At 48.6% G+C, this 18278-nt stretch overlaps 1 protein-coding gene across 1 annotated transcript in view; it reads left to right on the top strand.

The window, feature by feature from the left end:
• The window catches only part of EFCAB14 (EF-hand calcium binding domain 14), a 40848-nt gene that overhangs the window by 11191 nt on the left and 11379 nt on the right, over nucleotides 1-18278 (top strand). The window contains exons 7-9 of the mRNA XM_073644065.1: nucleotides 44-199; nucleotides 273-323; nucleotides 5553-5646. Of these exons, the coding sequence (XP_073500166.1) occupies nucleotides 44-199; nucleotides 273-323; nucleotides 5553-5646 (301 nt within the window). The remainder of the gene's footprint in view (nucleotides 1-43; nucleotides 200-272; nucleotides 324-5552; nucleotides 5647-18278) is intronic.

Below are 18278 nucleotides of genomic sequence, written 5' to 3'. Positions count from 1 at the left end.
AGTCTGTGGTGGTATTATGATTGCTTCCTTTTCTGTGCTGCAGTTGCAGGACTCCTTGGAGGATTTGAACAGCACTTTGCTGATGTTTGTGAAGCAGAATGACCAGCGGCTCCTCCACATGGACTTCACCATGGCTAACCTAAGCCAGAGAGTGGCTGCTCTAGAGAACAGTCGTCTGCTTTATAAGGAGGGCGGCACGGTGAGTGTCTGATCCAGTGGCCAATGTCTCGGGGTCAGTGGCTGCAGGCTCAGCAAATTCTCCTTGTTTCTAGGTGGAAAATGTAACATACTCAAGTAATGAAAGCCGAGTGGATTCCTCCGAGGTAAGAGCCAAGTGCACGCCTACTGTTGGAATGACTCACAATCATGTTTTGAATTAAAGGGCTGCAACAGGATTACAATGACAGGGTTTCCTGATCTTCCTGTGACCCCCACCCCCGCTCACCCCCTTGCGTGGAGGTTATGGTGAGCAGACGTGAATAGGGCTGAATTGCCACACACCTGGACAGTTGTGATCCTCATTCTTAATAGTACACAATCTCTTTGGGGTTTGCAACCAGCATGCACCTCTTTCATTGGCTGGCTCGCTGTCAAAAACAAAATCCCCTTTGTGGTAGCTACATACTGCTGCTATATGTGACCCTGGGTGCTTGGTTGCCAGACCGTGGATTTCTAGGCTCTCGTACTACAGCTTTGTAGGTGGTGGTTGGAGAAAATGTAGCCTCCTGATGGTTGGGCACTCTTTCAGCTTTTTCTGCACCCAGGAATTTTTAAGATTGTGTTTCAAAAGGTCACATCCAATATTTTCATCATACAAGACCTTAAAAACTTAGAAACTAACGTTTATTGATAATTGCCTAATAGGTCAAAAAGAAGAACTTGACCCACAAAATGCAAAGCAAACAATATCCGAAAAAAGAAGAAAAAAAACACAGAAAAATATCATAGAAACATTTCTGGTTGCTGTACATGTGTAAATCTAGACTGTCCCTAGACTCACCCTTCCTACCAGCGGAGGTTGGCACCCTAGGGGGGAACGTTGTGGCGCCCCCGCTCCCCGATGGCTTACCCTAGGGTCCCTTAATTATCCCTGTCATAAAGTGGAATCTATAAAGGAAGACCCTATTTCCATAGAGATATACCTCAACACTAAAGGAAGAGTGTAGGTTTTGCAGCAATCAGAAAGATGCCATAATGATTAAAAATTGATAAACACTGTGGCCATACAATGATATAGGAGGTTGCACCTCTGGATCAGACCGAACACTCCCAATACCTAATGCATAATAGAAATAAGGTGCTAATAAAGTGCAAAAGGGCCTCTTATAATGTCGTTTTTGGTATGTTATATTTGCACATATGCCTGGACTTCAAACTTTTGCCATCAAGTGCACCAATACCATACATGATATATATATATTCAAATGAATAACACAGTATAGTAAACACCATTTCTAATACCAGTCAATTATTATAGATTAACCCAGTAAACAATCTTATTCCAAAATTAGTAATAGGGGATATACTCATCCAGAGACGTTACGCCACCAGCCACAGATATGCCCTTAATGCCTCAACGCGTTTTGCCCCTGCTGGAGGCCTGATACTACGTGGATATGACATAAGTGCCTCACAGTTTACTGCCTGCTCACCCTTAGAGTTCCTCCCCAAACATAACATCATGTCCCTCAGATAGGGACATCGGGCATCCTTCTGCGCATGCGCGCACCCTCAATTGCGTTCCAGATGCTGCCTACACACTCCTCTCTGCTCCCCCCCCCCCCCAAATGCTGCCTTCACACTCCTCTCTGCTCCCCCCCAGATGCTGCCTACACACTCCTCTGCTCCCCCCCCCCGATGCTGCCTTCACACTCCTCCCTGCTCCCCCCCAGATGCTGCCTTCACACTCCTCCCCGCTCCCCCCAGGTGCTGCTGCCTTCACACTCCTCCCTGCTCCCCCCAGGTGCTGCTGCCTTCACACTCCTCCCTGCTCCCCCCAGGTGCTGCTGCCTTCACACTCCTCCCAGCTCCCCCCAGGTGCTGCTGCCTTCACACTCCTCCCTGCTCCCCCCAGGTGCTGCTGCCTTCACACTCCTCCCTGCTCCCCCCAGGTGCTGCTGCCTTCACACTCCTCCCCGCTCCCCCCAGGTGCTGCTGCCTTCACACTCCTCCCCGCTCCCCCCAGGTGCTGCTGCCTTCACACTCCTCCCTGCTCCCCCCAGGTGCTGCTGCCTTCACACTCCTCCCTGCTCCCCCCAGGTGCTGCTGCCTTCACACTCCTCCCAGCTCCCCCCAGGTGCTGCTGCCTTCACACTCCTCCCTGCTCCCCCCAGGTGCTGCTGCCTTCACACTCCTCCCTGCTCCCCCCAGGTGCTGCTGCCTTCACACTCCTCCCTGCTCCCCCCAGGTGCTGCTGCCTTCACACTCCTCCCTGCTCCCCCCAGGTGCTGCTGCCTTCACACTCCTCCCTGCTCCCCCCAGGTGCTGCTGCCTTCACACTCCTCCCTGCTCCCCCCAGGTGCTGCTGCCTTCACACTCCTCCCTGCTCCCCCCAGGTGCTGCTGCCTTCACACTCCTCCCTGCTCCCCCCAGGTGCTGCTGCCTTCACACTCCTCCCTGCTCCCCCCAGGTGCTGCTGCCTTCACACTCCTCCCAGCTCCCCCCAGGTGCTGCTGCCTTCACACTCCTCTCTGCTCCCCCCAGGTGCTGCTGCCTTCACACTCCTCTCTGCTCCCCCCAGGTGCTGCTGCCTTCACACTCCTCTCTGCTCCCCCCAGGTGCTGCTGCCTTCACACTCCTCCCTGCTCCCCCCAGGTGCTGCTGCCTTCACACTCCTCCCTGCTCCCCCCAGGTGCTGCTGCCTTCACACTCCTCCCTGCTCCCCCCAGGTGCTGCTGCCTTCACACTCCTCCCTGCTCCCCCCAGCTGCTGCCTTCACACTCCTCCCTGCTCCCCCCAGGTGCTACTGCCTTCACACTCCTCCCTGCCCTCCCCTCCCCTCTTGATTTCTCCAGACTGTTTTCCTCCATGCTTCCTCCAGTCTCCTGCTTTTCCTCCCCAGCTGCTGCTGCCTTCACACTCCTCCCCGCTCCCCCCAGGTGCTGCTGCCTTCACACTCCTCCCCGCTCCCCCCAGGTGCTGCTGCCTTCACACTCCTCCCCGCTCCCCCCAGGTGCTGCTGCCTTCACACTCCTCCCCGCTCCCCCCAGGTGCTGCTGCCTTCACACTCCTCCCTGCTCCCCCCAGGTGCTGCTGCCTTCACACTCCTCCCTGCTCCCCCCAGGTGCTGCTGCCTTCACACTCCTCCCAGCTCCCCCCAGGTGCTGCTGCCTTCACACTCCTCCCAGCTCCCCCCAGGTGCTGCTGCCTTCACACTCCTCCCTGCTCCCCCCAGGTGCTGCTGCCTTCACACTCCTACCTGCTCCCCCCAGGTGCTGCTGCCTTCACACTCCTCCCTGCTCCCCCCAGGTGCTGCTGCCTTCACACTCCTCCCTGCTCCCCCCAGGTGCTGCTGCCTTCACACTCCTCCCTGCTCCCCCCAGGTGCTGCTGCCTTCACACTCCTCCCTGCTCCCCCCAGGTGCTGCTGCCTTCACACTCCTCCCTGCTCCCCCCAGGTGCTGCTGCCTTCACACTCCTCCCTGCTCCCCCCAGGTGCTGCTGCCTTCACACTCCTCCCAGCTCCCCCCAGGTGCTGCTGCCTTCACACTCCTCCCTGCTCCCCCCAGGTGCTGCTGCCTTCACACTCCTCTCTGCTCCCCCCAGGTGCTGCTGCCTTCACACTCCTCCCTGCTCCCCCCAGGTGCTGCTGCCTTCACACTCCTCCCTGCTCCCCCCAGGTGCTGCTGCCTTCACACTCCTCCCTGCTCCCCCCAGGTGCTGCTGCCTTCACACTCCTCCCTGCTCCCCCCAGGTGCTGCTGCCTTCACACTCCTCCCTGCTCCCCCCAGGTGCTGCTGCCTTCACACTCCTCCCTGCTCCCCCCAGCTGCTGCCTTCACACTCCTCCCTGCTCCCCCCAGGTGCTACTGCCTTCACACTCCTCCCTGCCCTCCCCTCCCCTCTTGATTTCTCCAGACTGTTTTCCTCCATGCTTCCTCCAGTCTCCTGCTTTTCCTCCCCAGCTGCTGCTGCCTTCACACTCCTCCCCGCTCCCCCCAGGTGCTGCTGCCTTCACACTCCTCCCCGCTCCCCCCAGGTGCTGCTGCCTTCACACTCCTCCCCGCTCCCCCCAGGTGCTGCTGCCTTCACACTCCTCCCCGCTCCCCCCAGGGGCTGCTGCCTTCACACTCCTCCCCTCTCCCCCCAGGTGCTGCTGCCTTCACACTCCTCCCCGCTCCCCCCAGGTGCTGCTGCCTTCACACTCCTCCCCGCTCCCCCCAGGTGCTGCTGCCTTCACACTCCTCCCCGCTCCCCCCAGGTGCTGCTGCCTTCACACTCCTCCCCGCTCCCCCCAGGTGCTGCTGCCTTCACACTCCTCCCTGCTCCCCCCAGGGGCTGCTGCCTTCACACTCCTCCCCGCTCCCCCCAGGGGCTGCTGCCTTCACACTCCTCCCCGCTCCCCCCAGGGGCTGCTGCCTTCACACTCCTCCCCGCTCCCCCCAGGGGCTGCTGCCTTCACACTCCTCCCCGCTCCCCCCAGGGGCTGCTGCCTTCACACTCCTCCCCGCTCCCCCCAGGGGCTGCTGCCTTCACACTCCTCCCCGCTCCCCCCAGGTGCTGCTGCCTTCACACTCCTCCCCCCTCCCCCCAGCTGCTGCTGCCTTCACACTCCTCCCCGCTCCCCCCAGCTGCTGCTGCCTTCACACTCCTCCCCGCTCCCCCCAGCTGCTGCTGCCTTCACACTCCTCCCCGCTCCCCCCAGCTGCTGCTGCCTTCACACTCCTCCCCGCTCCCCCCAGCTGCTGCTGCCTTCACACTCCTCCCCGCTCCCCCCAGCTGCTGCTGCCTTCACACTCCTCCCTGCTCCCCCCAGCTGCTGCTGCCTTCACACTCCTCCCCGCTCCCCCCAGCTGCTGCTGCCTTCACACTCCTCCCTGCTCCCCCCAGCTGCTGCTGCCTTCACACTCCTCCCTGCTCCCCCCAGCTGCTGCTGCCTTCACACTCCTCCCTGCTCCCCCCAGCTGCTGCTGCCTTCACACTGCTCCCCGCTCCCCCCAGGTGCTGCTGCCTTCACACTGCTCCCCGCTCCCCCCAGGTGCTGCTGCCTTCACACTGCTCCCCGCTCCCCCCAGGTGCTGCTGCCTTCACACTGCTCCCCGCTCCCCCCAGGTGCTGCTGCCTTCACACTCCTCCCCGCTCCCCCCAGGTGCTGCTGCCTTCACACTCCTCCCCGCTCCCCCCAGGTGCTGCTGCCTTCACACTCCTCCCCGCTCCCCCCAGGTGCTGCTGCCTTCACACTCCTCCCCGCTCCCCCCAGCTGCTGCTGCCTTCACACTGCTCCCCGCTCCCCCCAGCTGCTGCTGCCTTCTTTCCTCTTTGCCCATCCCTTCACTATCTTTTCTGGTCCTCTGCTGAGATTTCTTATCTGCATTACTGATTGTTCTCTTCTAAGATCCCAAAGCATGAAGATGTCTCTGAGATCCAAGAGCAGTTGCATCTCATCCATGTGCTGACCAATGCCCCGGACAGTGACAAGATGAAGGCAGGTAAGGGACATGGAGCACAAACCACAAAAGAAAGTTCAGCTCCTGACTTCTAGTCTGAGTTACTAATGAAAGCTGCCGCTTCCCTGTGTGGAGCCATCTGCGGGGTGGAGCACTCTGGGTACACCGTGCCCGTATGCGCTCCCGGGGCATCGTCGGGGTACGTGACTATTCAGAAATGAGTGGCTGTCCCCACTCCAGGCCCCCAAACACTTGACCCACTAAAGAGCCGCTTTTTAATTGAAAATAAAGTGATGTTAAGGAAGATAAAGAAGAGCTGTGACCGTTGTCATTATTGACGACATGCACGTGTCTCGTCCTCAGCGCCCGGCGCTCAGGCACAATGGCTCCTGTGCTGGACACATGACTTCATGGCTTGTTTGCAGCAGCTGATAATCAGTCCATGCCACTTCTCCATCCTGCCAGCAAATCGTTGATTTTCCAGTTTATGCTGCTATGAAAATCACTAGAAGCAATGGGCCATAACATGCACTCTGCATGCGGACAGGAACAACCAAACGAGAGATTGCAGCCACTTTATTTTACAAGATGCATCAGAGACGTTACAGGGTCGGAGCAGAGGTGTCCATTCCCTCCATGTGTGCAGAGGTCTGGTCCCGTGCGCCGTCACCAGCTGATGTTGTGAGACTGCCATCTGAGGATGGAGAAGCTCTTGTGCTTCTGTACTAGGATCATGGTTACAACATCTCTACTAAAGTGCTAGAGAATCCGCCATGCCGGCTCCATGCCGTCTGTTGTACATGGTGGTGGTGTTCTCACTAGTCATTATATCCTCTGCACGCTTATCTATTTTCACACTTCCTCTGCCCTCTTGTTGGGTGACACATGAATATATTGATGCCTTTTAAAGGGAATCTGTCACCACTTTAGAGATATCTGACCTCTACTATGGGCATACAGGGTAGAAAGTCAATATATAATTACCTCTATGGCCCATAGTAGAGGTCTGATTGCAGAGAAAAGTGTTTTTATCCACTCTGTTTTTCACAGACTTGGCGTCCCCCGGACACCAAGAAATCCCCGCCGAACTGATTATTATTCTCTGAATTACTCGCCTATATGATTATTTATGTACAGTGGGGAAAAAAAGTCTTTAGTCTGCCACCAATTGTGCAAGTTCTCCCACTAATAAAGATGAGGTCGGCCTGTAATTGACATCATAGGTCGACCTCGACTATGAGAGACAAAATGAGAAAACAAATCCTGAAAATCACATTGTCTGATTTGGAAAGAATTTTTTTTTCAAATTTTGGTGGAAAATAATTATTTGGTCAATTACAAACAAGCAAGATTTCTGGCTCTTTCAGACCTGTAACTTCTTCTTTAAAAGGCTCCTCTGTCCTCCACTCATTACCTGTAGTACTGGCTCCTCTGTCCTCCACTCATTACCTGTAGTACTGGCACCTGTTTGAACTTGTTATCAGTATAAAAGACACCTGTCCACAACCTCAAACAGTCACACTCCAAACTCCACTATGGTGAAGACCAAAGAGCTGTCGAAGGACACCAGAAACAAAATTGTAGCCCTGCACCAGGCTGGGAAGACTGAATCTGCAATAGGCAAGCTGCTTGGTGTGAAGAAATCAACTGTGGGAGCAATAATTAGAATATGGAAGACATACAAGACCACTGATAATCTCCCTCGATCTGGGGTTCCACACAAGATCTCACCCTGTGGGGTCAACATGATCTCAAGAACGGTGAGCAAAAATCCCAGAACCACACAGGGGGACCTAGTGAATGACCTGTAGAGAGCTGGGACGAATGTTACACAGGCTACCATCAGTAACACACTACGCCACCAGGGACTCCGATCCCGCAGTGCCAGACATGTTCCCCTGCTTAAGCCATTACACGTCCGGGCCCTTCAGAAGTTTGCTAGAGAGCATTTGGATGATCCAGAAGAGTATTGGGAGAATGTCATATAGTCAGATGAAACCAAAGTAGAACTGTTTGGTAGAAACACAACTTGTCATGTTTGGAGGAGAAAGAATGCTGAGTTGCATCCAAAGAACACCATACCTACAGTGAAGCATGGGGGTGCCAACATCATGCTTTGGCACTGTTTCTCTGCCAAGGGACCAGGACAACTGATCCGCGAACATGGCCCCATTCATTCTTTCATGTATAGTGAGATTTTGAGTGCAAACCTCCTTCCATCAGCAAGGGCATTGAAGATGAAAAGTGGCTGGGTCTTTGAGCATGACAATGATCCCAAGCATACTGCCAGGGCAACGAAGGAGTGTCTTCTTAAGAAGCATTTCAAGGTCCTGGAGCGGCCTAGCCAGTCTCCAGATCTAAACCCTATAGAAAACCTTTGGAGGGAGGTGAAAGTCCTTGTTGTCCAGCGACAGCCCCAAAACATCACTGCTCTAGAGGAGATCTGCATGGAGGAATGGGCCAACATACCAGCAACAGTGTGTGCCAACCTTGTGAAGACTTACAGAAAACGTTTCATCTCTGTCATTGCCAACAAAGGATAAATAACAAAGTATTGAGATGAACTTTTGTAATTAACCAAATACTTATTTTCCACCAAAATTTGAAAAAAAATTCTTTCCAAATCAGACAATGTGATTTCCAGGATTTGTTTTCTCATTTTGTCTCTCATAGTTGAGGTCGACCTATGATGTCAATTACAGGCCGACCTCATCTTCTTAAGTGGGAGAACTTACACAATTGGGGGCTGAATAAATACTTTTTTTGCCACTGTATGTATATATATATATGTGTGTGTAAATATATATATATACATACACTGTGTTCCAAATTATTATGCAAATAATATTTTCTCAGATTTTCCTAAATTACCTATATGAATTGCAGTCGTTGTAATTTTCCAGTCAAATAACTATTAGAGTACAATTGAAAGGTTTTTGTATAAACTGCCTATGATAACAGGATATTTTTAAAAAAATAAAACACTCAAACTGCCCTCAAAATGCATGTTCCAAATTACTATGCACAGCAAAGTTTTCAACCTTTTCATTTTAATAAAGAACAAAAAAATGGTGATTTGTGAAATTATAAGCATTAGCCGGTTATTACACACTGAAATCAAACAGTTTTCACCTCAAAACTTTATTCTAGGTGATGTTACATTTGCACATAGGACCCCTTGTTTTAAAGGAGCTTCTGAACTCTCTCATCCATTGAATTTGTCAGGTTTTGGATGGTTTCTGCTTCAATTGTTTTGCATGAGGACAGAATACCCTCCCAGAGCTGTTGCTTAGATGTGAACTGCCTCCCGCCATCATAGACACTACTTTTGATGATGCTCCAGAGGTTCTCAATGGGGTTGAGGTCAGGGGAGCATGGGGGTCACACCATAAGTTTGTCCCCTTTTATGCCCATAGCAGCCAGAGATGCAGATGTGTTATGTGCAGCATGAGATGGGGCATTATCATGCATGAAATGATCTCGATGGTCCAGATGGATGGAGTGGAGGATGGCTGGTTGATGGACACCCCATTCAAACACGGCTATGGCGCCAACAAGGAGGAGGTGGAGGAATGTTTTGGACTGGAATCATAGGGAGAGAGATTGTCGGCCCCTTTAGGATCCCTGAAGGGGTAAAGATGAACTCCATAATGTATGTGGAGTTTCTCAAACAGCACTTCCTGCCATGGTTCAAGAAGAAGAACCGTGCATTCCGCAGCAAGATCATTTTCATGCATGATAATGCCCCGTCTCATGCTGCACATAACACATCTGCATCTCTGGCTGCTCTGGGCATAAAAGGGGACAAACTTATGGTGTGACCCCCATGCTCCCCTGACCTCAACCCCATTGAGAACCTCTGGAGCATCATCAAAAGGAGTGTCTATGATGGCGGGAGGCAGTTCACATCTAAGCAACAGCTCTGGGAGGGTATTCTGTCCTCATCCAAAACCTGACAAATTCAATGGACGAGAGAGTTCAGAAGCTCCTTTCGAACAAGGGGTCCTATGTGCAAATGTAACATCACCTAGAATAAAGTTTTGAGGTGAAAACTGTTTGATTTCAGTGTGTAATAACCTGCTAATGCTTATAATTTCACAAATGACCATTTTTTTGTTCATTATTAAAATGAAAAGGTTGAAAACTCTGCTGTGCATAATAATTTGAAACATGCATTTTGAGTGCAGTTTGAGTGTTTTATTTTTTAAAAAATATCCTGTTATCATAGGCAGTTTATACAAAAACCTTTCAATTGTACTCGAATAGTTATTTGACTGGAAAATTACAATGACTGCAATTCATATAGGTAATTTGGGAAAATCTGAGAAAATATTATTTGCATAATAATTTGGAACACTGTCTGTATACAGTACAGACCAAAAAGTTTGGACACACCTTCTCATTTAAAGATTTTTCTGTATTTTCTTGACTATGAAAATTGTACATTCACACTGAAGGCATCAAAACTATGAATTAACACATGTAGAATTATATACTTAACAAAAAAGTGTGAAACCACTGAAAATATGTCTTATATTCTAGGGTCTTCAAAGTAGCCACCTTTTTCTTTGATGACTGCTTTGCACACTCTTGGCATTCTCTTGATGAGCTTCAAGAGGTAGTCACCGGAAATGGTCTTCCAACAATCTTGAAGGAGTTCCCAGAGATGCTTAGCACTTGTTGGCCCTTTTGCCTTCACTCTTCGGTCCAGCTCACCCCAAACCATCTCGATTGGGTTCAGGTCTGGTGACTGTGGAGGCCAGGTCATCTGGCGTAGCCCCCCATCACTCTCCTCCTTGGTCAAATAGCCCTTACACAGCCTGGAGGTGTGTTTGGGGTCATTGTCCTGTTGAAAAATAAATGATGGTCCAACTAAACGCAAACCGGATGGAATAGCATTCCCCTGCAAGATGCTGTGGTAGCCATGCTGGTTCAGTATGCCTTCAATTTTGAATAAATCCCCAACAGTGTCACCAGCAAAGCCCCCCCACACCATCACACCTCCTCCATGCTTCACGGTGGGAACCAGGCATGTAGAGTCCATCCTTTCACCTTTTCTGTGTCGCACAAAGACACGGTGGTTGGAACCAAAGATCTCAAATTTGGACTCATCAGAGTAAAGCACAGATTTCCACTGGTCTAATGTCCATTCCTTGTGTTCTTTAGCCCAAACAAGTCTCTTCTGCTTGTTGCCTGTCCTTAGCAGGGGTTTCCTAGCAGCCATTTTTACCATGAAGGCCTGCTGCACAAAGTCTCCTCTTAACAGTTGTTGAAGAGATGTGTCTGCTGCTAGAACTCTGTGTGGCATTGACCTGGTCTCTAATCTGAGCTGCTGTTAACCTGCGATTTCTGAGGCTGGTGACTCGGATAAACTTATCCTCAGAAGCAGAGGTGACGCTTGATCTTCCTTTCCTGGGGCGGTCCTCATGTGAGCCAGTTTCTTTGTAACGCTTGATGGTTTTTGCAACTGCCCTTGGGGATACTTTCAAAGTTTGCCCAATTTTTCAGACTGACTGACCTTCATGTCTTAAAGTAATGATGGCCACTCGTTTTCTTTACTTAGCTGCTTTTTTGTTGCCATAATACAAATTCTAACAGTCTATTCAGTAGGACTATCAGCTGTGTATCCACCAGACTTCTGCACAACACAACTGATGGTCCCAACCCCATTTATAAGGCAAGAAATCCCACTTATTAAACCTGACAGGGCACACCTGTGAAGTGAAGACCATTTCCGGTGACTACCTCTTGAAGCTCATCAAGAGAATGCCAAGAGTGTGCAAAGCAGTCATCAAAGCAAAAGGTGGCTACTTTGAAGAACCTAGAATATAAGACATATTTTCAGTTGTTTCACACTTTTTTGTTAAGTATATAATTCCACATGTGGTAATTCATAGTTTTGATGCCTTCAGTGTGAATGTACAATTTTCATAGTCATGAAAATACAGAAAAATCTTTAAATGAGAAGGTGTGTCCAAACTTTTGGTCTATAGTGTGTGTGTGTGTGTCAAAAAAATAAAGGGACCCCTGAAATCCCCCCTCCTAGATGTGAATGAATGAAATCTTCTCATTGAATACTTTGTTCTGTAGAAAGCTGAATGTGCTGAGAACAAAATCACACAAAAATCATCAATGGAAATCACATTTATTACCCAATGGAGGCCTGGATTTGGAGTCACCCCCGAAATTACAGTGGAAAAACACACTACAGGCTCATCCAACTGTGATGTAATGTCCTTAAAACAAGTCACAATGAGGCTGAGTATTGTGTGTGGCCTCCACGTGCCTGTATGACCTCCCTACAATGCCTGGGCATGCTCCTGATGAGGCTGAGTATTGTGTGTGGCCTCCACGTGTCTGTATGACCTCCCTACACCGCCTGGGCATGCTCCTGATGAGGCTGAGTATTGTGTGTGGCCTCCATGTGCCTGTATGACCTCCCTACAACGCCTGGGCATGCTCCTGATGAGGCTGAGTATTGTGTGTGGCCTCCACGTGCCTGTATGACCTCCCTACAACGCCTGGGCTTGCTCCTGATGAGGCTGAGTATTGTGTGTGGCCTCCACGTGCCTGTATGACCTCCCTACAACGCCTGGGCATGCTCCTGATGAGGCTGAGTATTGTGTGTGGCCTCCATGTGCCTGTATGACCTCCCTACAACGCCTGGACATGCTCCTGATGAGGTTGCGGATGGTCTCCTGTGGGTTCTCCTCCCAGACCTGGACTAAAGCATCCGCCAACTCCTGGACAGTCTGTGGTGCAACGTGACGTTGGTGGATGGAGCGAGACATGATGTCCCTGATGTGCTCAATCGGATTCAGGTCTGGGGAACGGGCGGGCCAGTCCATAACTTCAATGCCTTCATCTTGCAGGAACTGCTGACACACTCCAGCCACATGAGGTCTGGCATTGTCCTGCATTAGAAGGAACCCAGGGTCAACCGCACCCGCATATGGTCTCACAAGGGGTCTGAGGATCTCATCTCGGTACCTAATGGCAGTCAGGCTACCTCGGGCGAGCACATGGAGGGCTGTGCGGCCCTCCAAAGAAATGCCACCCCACACCATTACTGACCCACTGCCAAACCGGTCATGCTGAAGGATGTTCCAGGCAGCAGATCGCTATCCACGGCGTCTCCAGACTCTGTCACGTCTGTCACATGTGCTCAGTGTGAACCTGCTTTCATCTGTGAAGAGCACAGGGCGCCAGTGGCCACTTTGCCAATCCTGGTGTTCTGTGGCAAATGCCAAGCGTCCTGCACGGTGTTGGGCTGTGAGCACAACCCCCATCTGTGGACGTCAGGCCCTCATACCACCCTCATGGAGTCGGTTTCTAACCGTTTGTGCAGACACATGCACATTTGTAGCCTGCTGGAGGTCATTTTGCAGGGCTCTGGCAGTGCTCCTCCTGTTTCTCCTTGCACAAAGGCGGAGGTAGCAGTCCTGCTGCTGGATTGTTGCCCTCCGACGGCCCCCTTCACGTCTCCTGGTGTACTGGCCTGTCTCCTGGTAGCGCCTCCAGCCTCTGGACACTACGCTGACAGACACAGCAAACCTTCTTACCACAGCTTGCATTGATGTGCCATCCTGGATGAGCTGCACTACCTGAGCAACTTCTGTGGGTTGTAGAGTCTGTCTCATGCTACCACGAGTGTGAAAGCGCAACCAACATTCAAAAGTGACCAAAACATCAGCCAGAAAGCATTGGTACTGAGATGTGGTCTGTGGTCCCCACCTGCAGAACCACTCCTTTATTGAGGGTGTCTTGATAATTGCCGGTAATTTCCATCTATTGTCTATTCCATTTGCACAACAGCATGTGAAATTGATTGTCAATCAGTGTCGCTTCCTAAGTGGACAGTTTGATTTCACAGAAGTTTCATTTACTATATTATGGATTTTGGGGAATAATAAACAGTTAGGTGGGGGTTTCATGGCGTCCAGGGAACACCAAGCCTGTGGAAAACAGAGTGGATAACAACACATTTCTCTGAAATCAGACCTCTACTATGGGCCATAGAGGTGCATCTCACTGAATTAGAATATCATGAAAAAGTAAATTTATTTCAGTTCTTCGATACAAAAAGTGAAACTCCTATATTATAGAGTCGTTACACGCAGAGGGATCTATTATATAGTCGTTACACGCAGAGGGATCTATTATATAGAGTCGTTACACGCAGAGTGATCTATTATATAGTCGTTACACGCAGAGGGATCTATTATATAGAGTCGTTACACGCAGAGGGATCTATTATATAGAGTCGTTACACGCAGAGGGATCTATTATATAGAGTCGTTACACGCAGAGTGATCTATTATATAGTCGTTACACGCAGAGGGATCTATTATATAGAGTCGTTACACGCAGAGGGATCTATTTCACGTGATTTATTTGTTAATGTTGATGATTATGGCTTACAGCCAATGAAAACACAAAGGTCATTATCTCAGTAAATTAAAATAAAAAACACCTGCAAAGGCTTGCTAAGCATTGAAAAAGGTCCCTTAGTCATGGGGAAGCCTGCTGACTTGACAGAGGTCCAGAAGGCAGTCACTGACACACTCCACAAGGTCCCAGAGTCTGGAGGAAGAGTGGAGAGGCCACAATTCAAGCTGCTGGAGGTCTAGTGTGAAGTCTCCACAATCAGTGATGGTTTGGGGGGCCATGTCATCTGCTGGTGTAGGTCCACTGTGTTTTATGAAGACCAAAGTCAGCACCGCCGTCTACCAGGACATTTTACAGCACTTCATGCTTCCCTCTGCCGACAAGCTTTATGGAGATGTCCTTCTCCAGCAGCACTTGGCCCCTGTCCACACGGCCAAAAGTACCAATACCTGGTTTACACACAACAGTATCACTGTGCTTGATTGTCCGCAAACTCGCCTGACCTTAACCCCATAGAGAATCTATGGGGTATTGTCAAGAGGAAGATGAGACCGCAGAGCCAACAATGCAGATGAGCTGAAGGCTGCTATCAAAGCCACCTGGGCTTCCATAACACCTCAGCAGTGCCACAGGCTGATCCCTCCATGCCACAGGCTGATCCCTCCATGCCACATTGATGCAGTAATTGATGCACAAGGAGCCCGACCAAGTATTGAAGCATTTACTGAACAGACATTTCAGATTTTATAAACATTTTTCAAGTTGTTATAAAGTATTCTAATTTACTGAGATAATGACTTTTGTGTTTTCATTGGCTGTAATCCATAATCATCGACATTAACAGAAATAAACACGTGAAATTACATAGTTACATAGTTTATAAGGCCGAAAAAAGACAAGCGTCCATCCAGTTCAGCCTATTTCTTGTGCACTGCAGCTATTCCGCAGCGTTGATCCAGAGGAAGGCAAAAAAAAACCATGTGGTATAGGCCAATTTACATCATTGAGGAAAAATTCACTTCCCGACACCAATCTGGCATTCAGATTAAATCCCTGGATTAATTAACTATCACTAAGCATAAGATGTAATTTTATTGTTCTCAAGAAAGGCGTCCAGGCCTCTCTTGAACTCATTAAGTGAGTTGGACATCACCACTTCCTCTCCCAGAGAGTTCCAGAGTCTCACGGCTCTGACCGTAAAGAATCCCCTTCTATGCTGGTGCAGGAACCTCCTTTCCTCCAGACGCATAGTGTGCCCCCTCGTCTTTGTCACCATCCTTGGTATAAACAGGTCATGGGAGAGATCTCTGTACTGCCCCCTCATGTATTTATACATGTTTATGAGGTCTCCCCTAAGCCTTCTCTTTTCCAACGTAAATAGGCCTAATTTTGACAACCTCTCTGGGTATTCTAGTCCCTCCATTCCCTTTATTACCTTAGTCGCCCTCCTTTGTACCCTCTCTAGCTCCAATATGTCTTTCCTGAGCACCGGAGCCCAGAACTGTGCACAATATTCTAAGTGCGGCCTTACCAGCGCTTTATACAGAGGAAGAACAATGTTCTCATCATATGCCCCTATTCCTCTTCTGATGCATGCCATGACTCTATTTGCCTTCGCAGCTGCTGCCTGACACTGGGCACTCCAATTTAATTTGCTGTTAACCAAGACGCCCAGGTCCTTCTCCATGTCAGATTTCCCCAACGGTTTCCCATTTAATATGTATGGGTGACTGCTGTTTTTCTTTCCCATGTGCATGACCTTACATTTATCGGCATTGAACCCCATTTGCCATTTTTTGGCCCAACTCCCTAATTTATCTAAATCCTCCTGTAGCTGTGCCCTACCCTCATCTGTATTAACTACTTTACAAAGTTTAGTATCATCTGCAAATATTGCTATTTTACTATGCAACCCTTCCACTAGATCATTAATAAATATATTAAATAATATAGGGCCCAAGACAGACCCTTGAGGCACCCCGCTAGTAACCCTGACACCCCCTGAGCTTACTCCATTGATAACCACCCTCTGCTTTCTATCACTCAGCCAGCTATTTACCCACTTGCACACATTATCCCCCAGACCAAGCATTCTCATTTTATATACCAACCTTTTGTGTGGCACGGTATCAAACGCTTTGGAGAAGTCAAGATATACAACATCCACTGACTCTCCCCAGTCCAGCTGTGAGCTCACCTCCTCGTAGAAGGCCATCAGGAGCGATCCCTCATGAATCCATGTTGATATGGAGTTAGACAGTTATTATCATTAAGATATTCTACAATAGCATCTCTAAGAAATCCTTCAAACAATTTACCCACAACAGACGTTAAGCTGACTGCTCTATAGTTCCCAGGGTCACTTTTAGACCCCTTTTTGAATATTGGTACCACATTTGCTTGGCGCCAGTCTAGTGGGACAGTCCCTGTCCATAAAGAGTGCTTGAATATAAGATACAGTGGCCTGTCTATCACATTACTTAATTCTTTTAGTACCTGGGGGTGTATGCCATCTGGGCCTGGTGACTTGTCTATTTTGATATTATTTAGGCGTTTCTGAACTTCCTCCTGGGTTAGGTGGGTGATATTTAGCGGAGGGTTTACTTTATCACTCTGCATTTCCTCCGATAAATTGTTTTCTTTTGTGAACTATAAAAAACTATAAACTATATACTACTAGGTTAAGAGGAAGACCGTTCGAGGCATACACAGAGAGGTTCAGGGCTGGCGGGTGGAGTTCATCTATGGACCAGTATCTTTTGTAGAGGACATCAGGTACGATGGTTACCTGTGAGCCGGTGTCCAGTAACACAGGTGTTGCTATGCCGTCCAGCACGATGGACAGGAAAGGCCTTCCTCCTGGGTTAGGTGGGTGGTATTTAGCGGATCCCTCTGTGTAATAACTCTATATAATAGATCCCTCTGTGTCTAATGACTCTATATAATAGATCCCTCTGTGTGTAATGACTCTATATAATAGATCACTCTGTGTGTAATGACTATATAACAGATCGCTCTGCGTGTAATGACTCTATATAATAGATCCCTCTGTGTGTAATGACTCTATATAATAGATCCCTCTGTGTGTAATGACTATATAATAGATCCCTCTGTGTGTAATGACTCTATATAATAGATCGCTCTGTGTGTAATGACTCTATATAATCGCTCTGTGTGTAATGACTATATAATAGATCCCTCTGTGTGTAATGACTCTATATAATAGATCCCTCTGTGTGTAATGACGCTATATAATAGATCCCTCTGTGTGTAATGACTATATAATAGATCACTGTGTGTAATGACTATATAATAGATCCCTCTGTGTGTAATGACTATATAATAGATCCCTCTGTATGTAATGACTCTATATAATAGATCCCTCTGTGTGTAATGGCTCTATATAATAGATCCCTCTGTGTGTAATGACTCTATGTAATAGATCGCTCTGCTTGTAATGACTCTATATAATAGATCCCTCTGCGTGTAATGACTATATAATAGATCCCTCTGCGTGTAATGACTCTATATAATAGATCCCTCTGTGTGTAATGACTCTATATAATAGATCCCTCTGCGTATAATGACTCTATATAATAGATCCCTCTGTGTGTAATGACTCTATATAATAGATCCCTCGGTGTGTAATGACTCTATATAATAGATCCCTCTGTGTGTAATGACTGTATAATAGATCGCTCTGTGTGTAATGACTCTATATAATAGATCGCTCTGTGTGTAATGACTCTATATGATAGACCCCTCTGCGTGTAATGACTCTATATAATAGATCCCTCTGTGTGTAATGACTCTATATAATAGATCCCTCTGTGTGTAATGACTCTATATAATAGATCCCTCTGTGTGTAATGACTCTATATAATAGATCCCTCTGTGTGTAATGACTCTATGTAATAGATCGCTCTGAGTGTAATGACTATATAATAGATCCCTCTGCGTGTAATGACTATATAATAGATCCCTCTGCGTGTAATGACTCTATATAATACATCCCTCTGCGTGTAATGACTATATAATAGATCCCTCTGTGTGTAATGACTCTATATAATAGATCCCTCTGTGTGTAATGACTATATAATAGATCCCTCTGTGTGTAATGACTCTATATAATAGATCCCTCTGTGTGTAATGACTCTATATAATAGATCCCTCTGTGTGTAATGACTATAATAGATCGCTCTGTGTGTAATGACTCTATATAATAGATCACTCTGTGTGTAATGACTCTATATAATAGATCCCTCTGTGTGTAATGACTATAATAG

This window comes from Phyllobates terribilis, unplaced genomic scaffold, assembly GCF_046119375.1.
Source record: "Phyllobates terribilis strain yellow unplaced genomic scaffold, ASM4611937v1 Scaffold_8__6_contigs__length_399053987, whole genome shotgun sequence".
In the NCBI taxonomy this organism is placed as follows: Eukaryota; Metazoa; Chordata; class Amphibia; order Anura; family Dendrobatidae; genus Phyllobates; species Phyllobates terribilis.
This window is presented reverse-complemented; position numbering and strand designations above follow the sequence as displayed.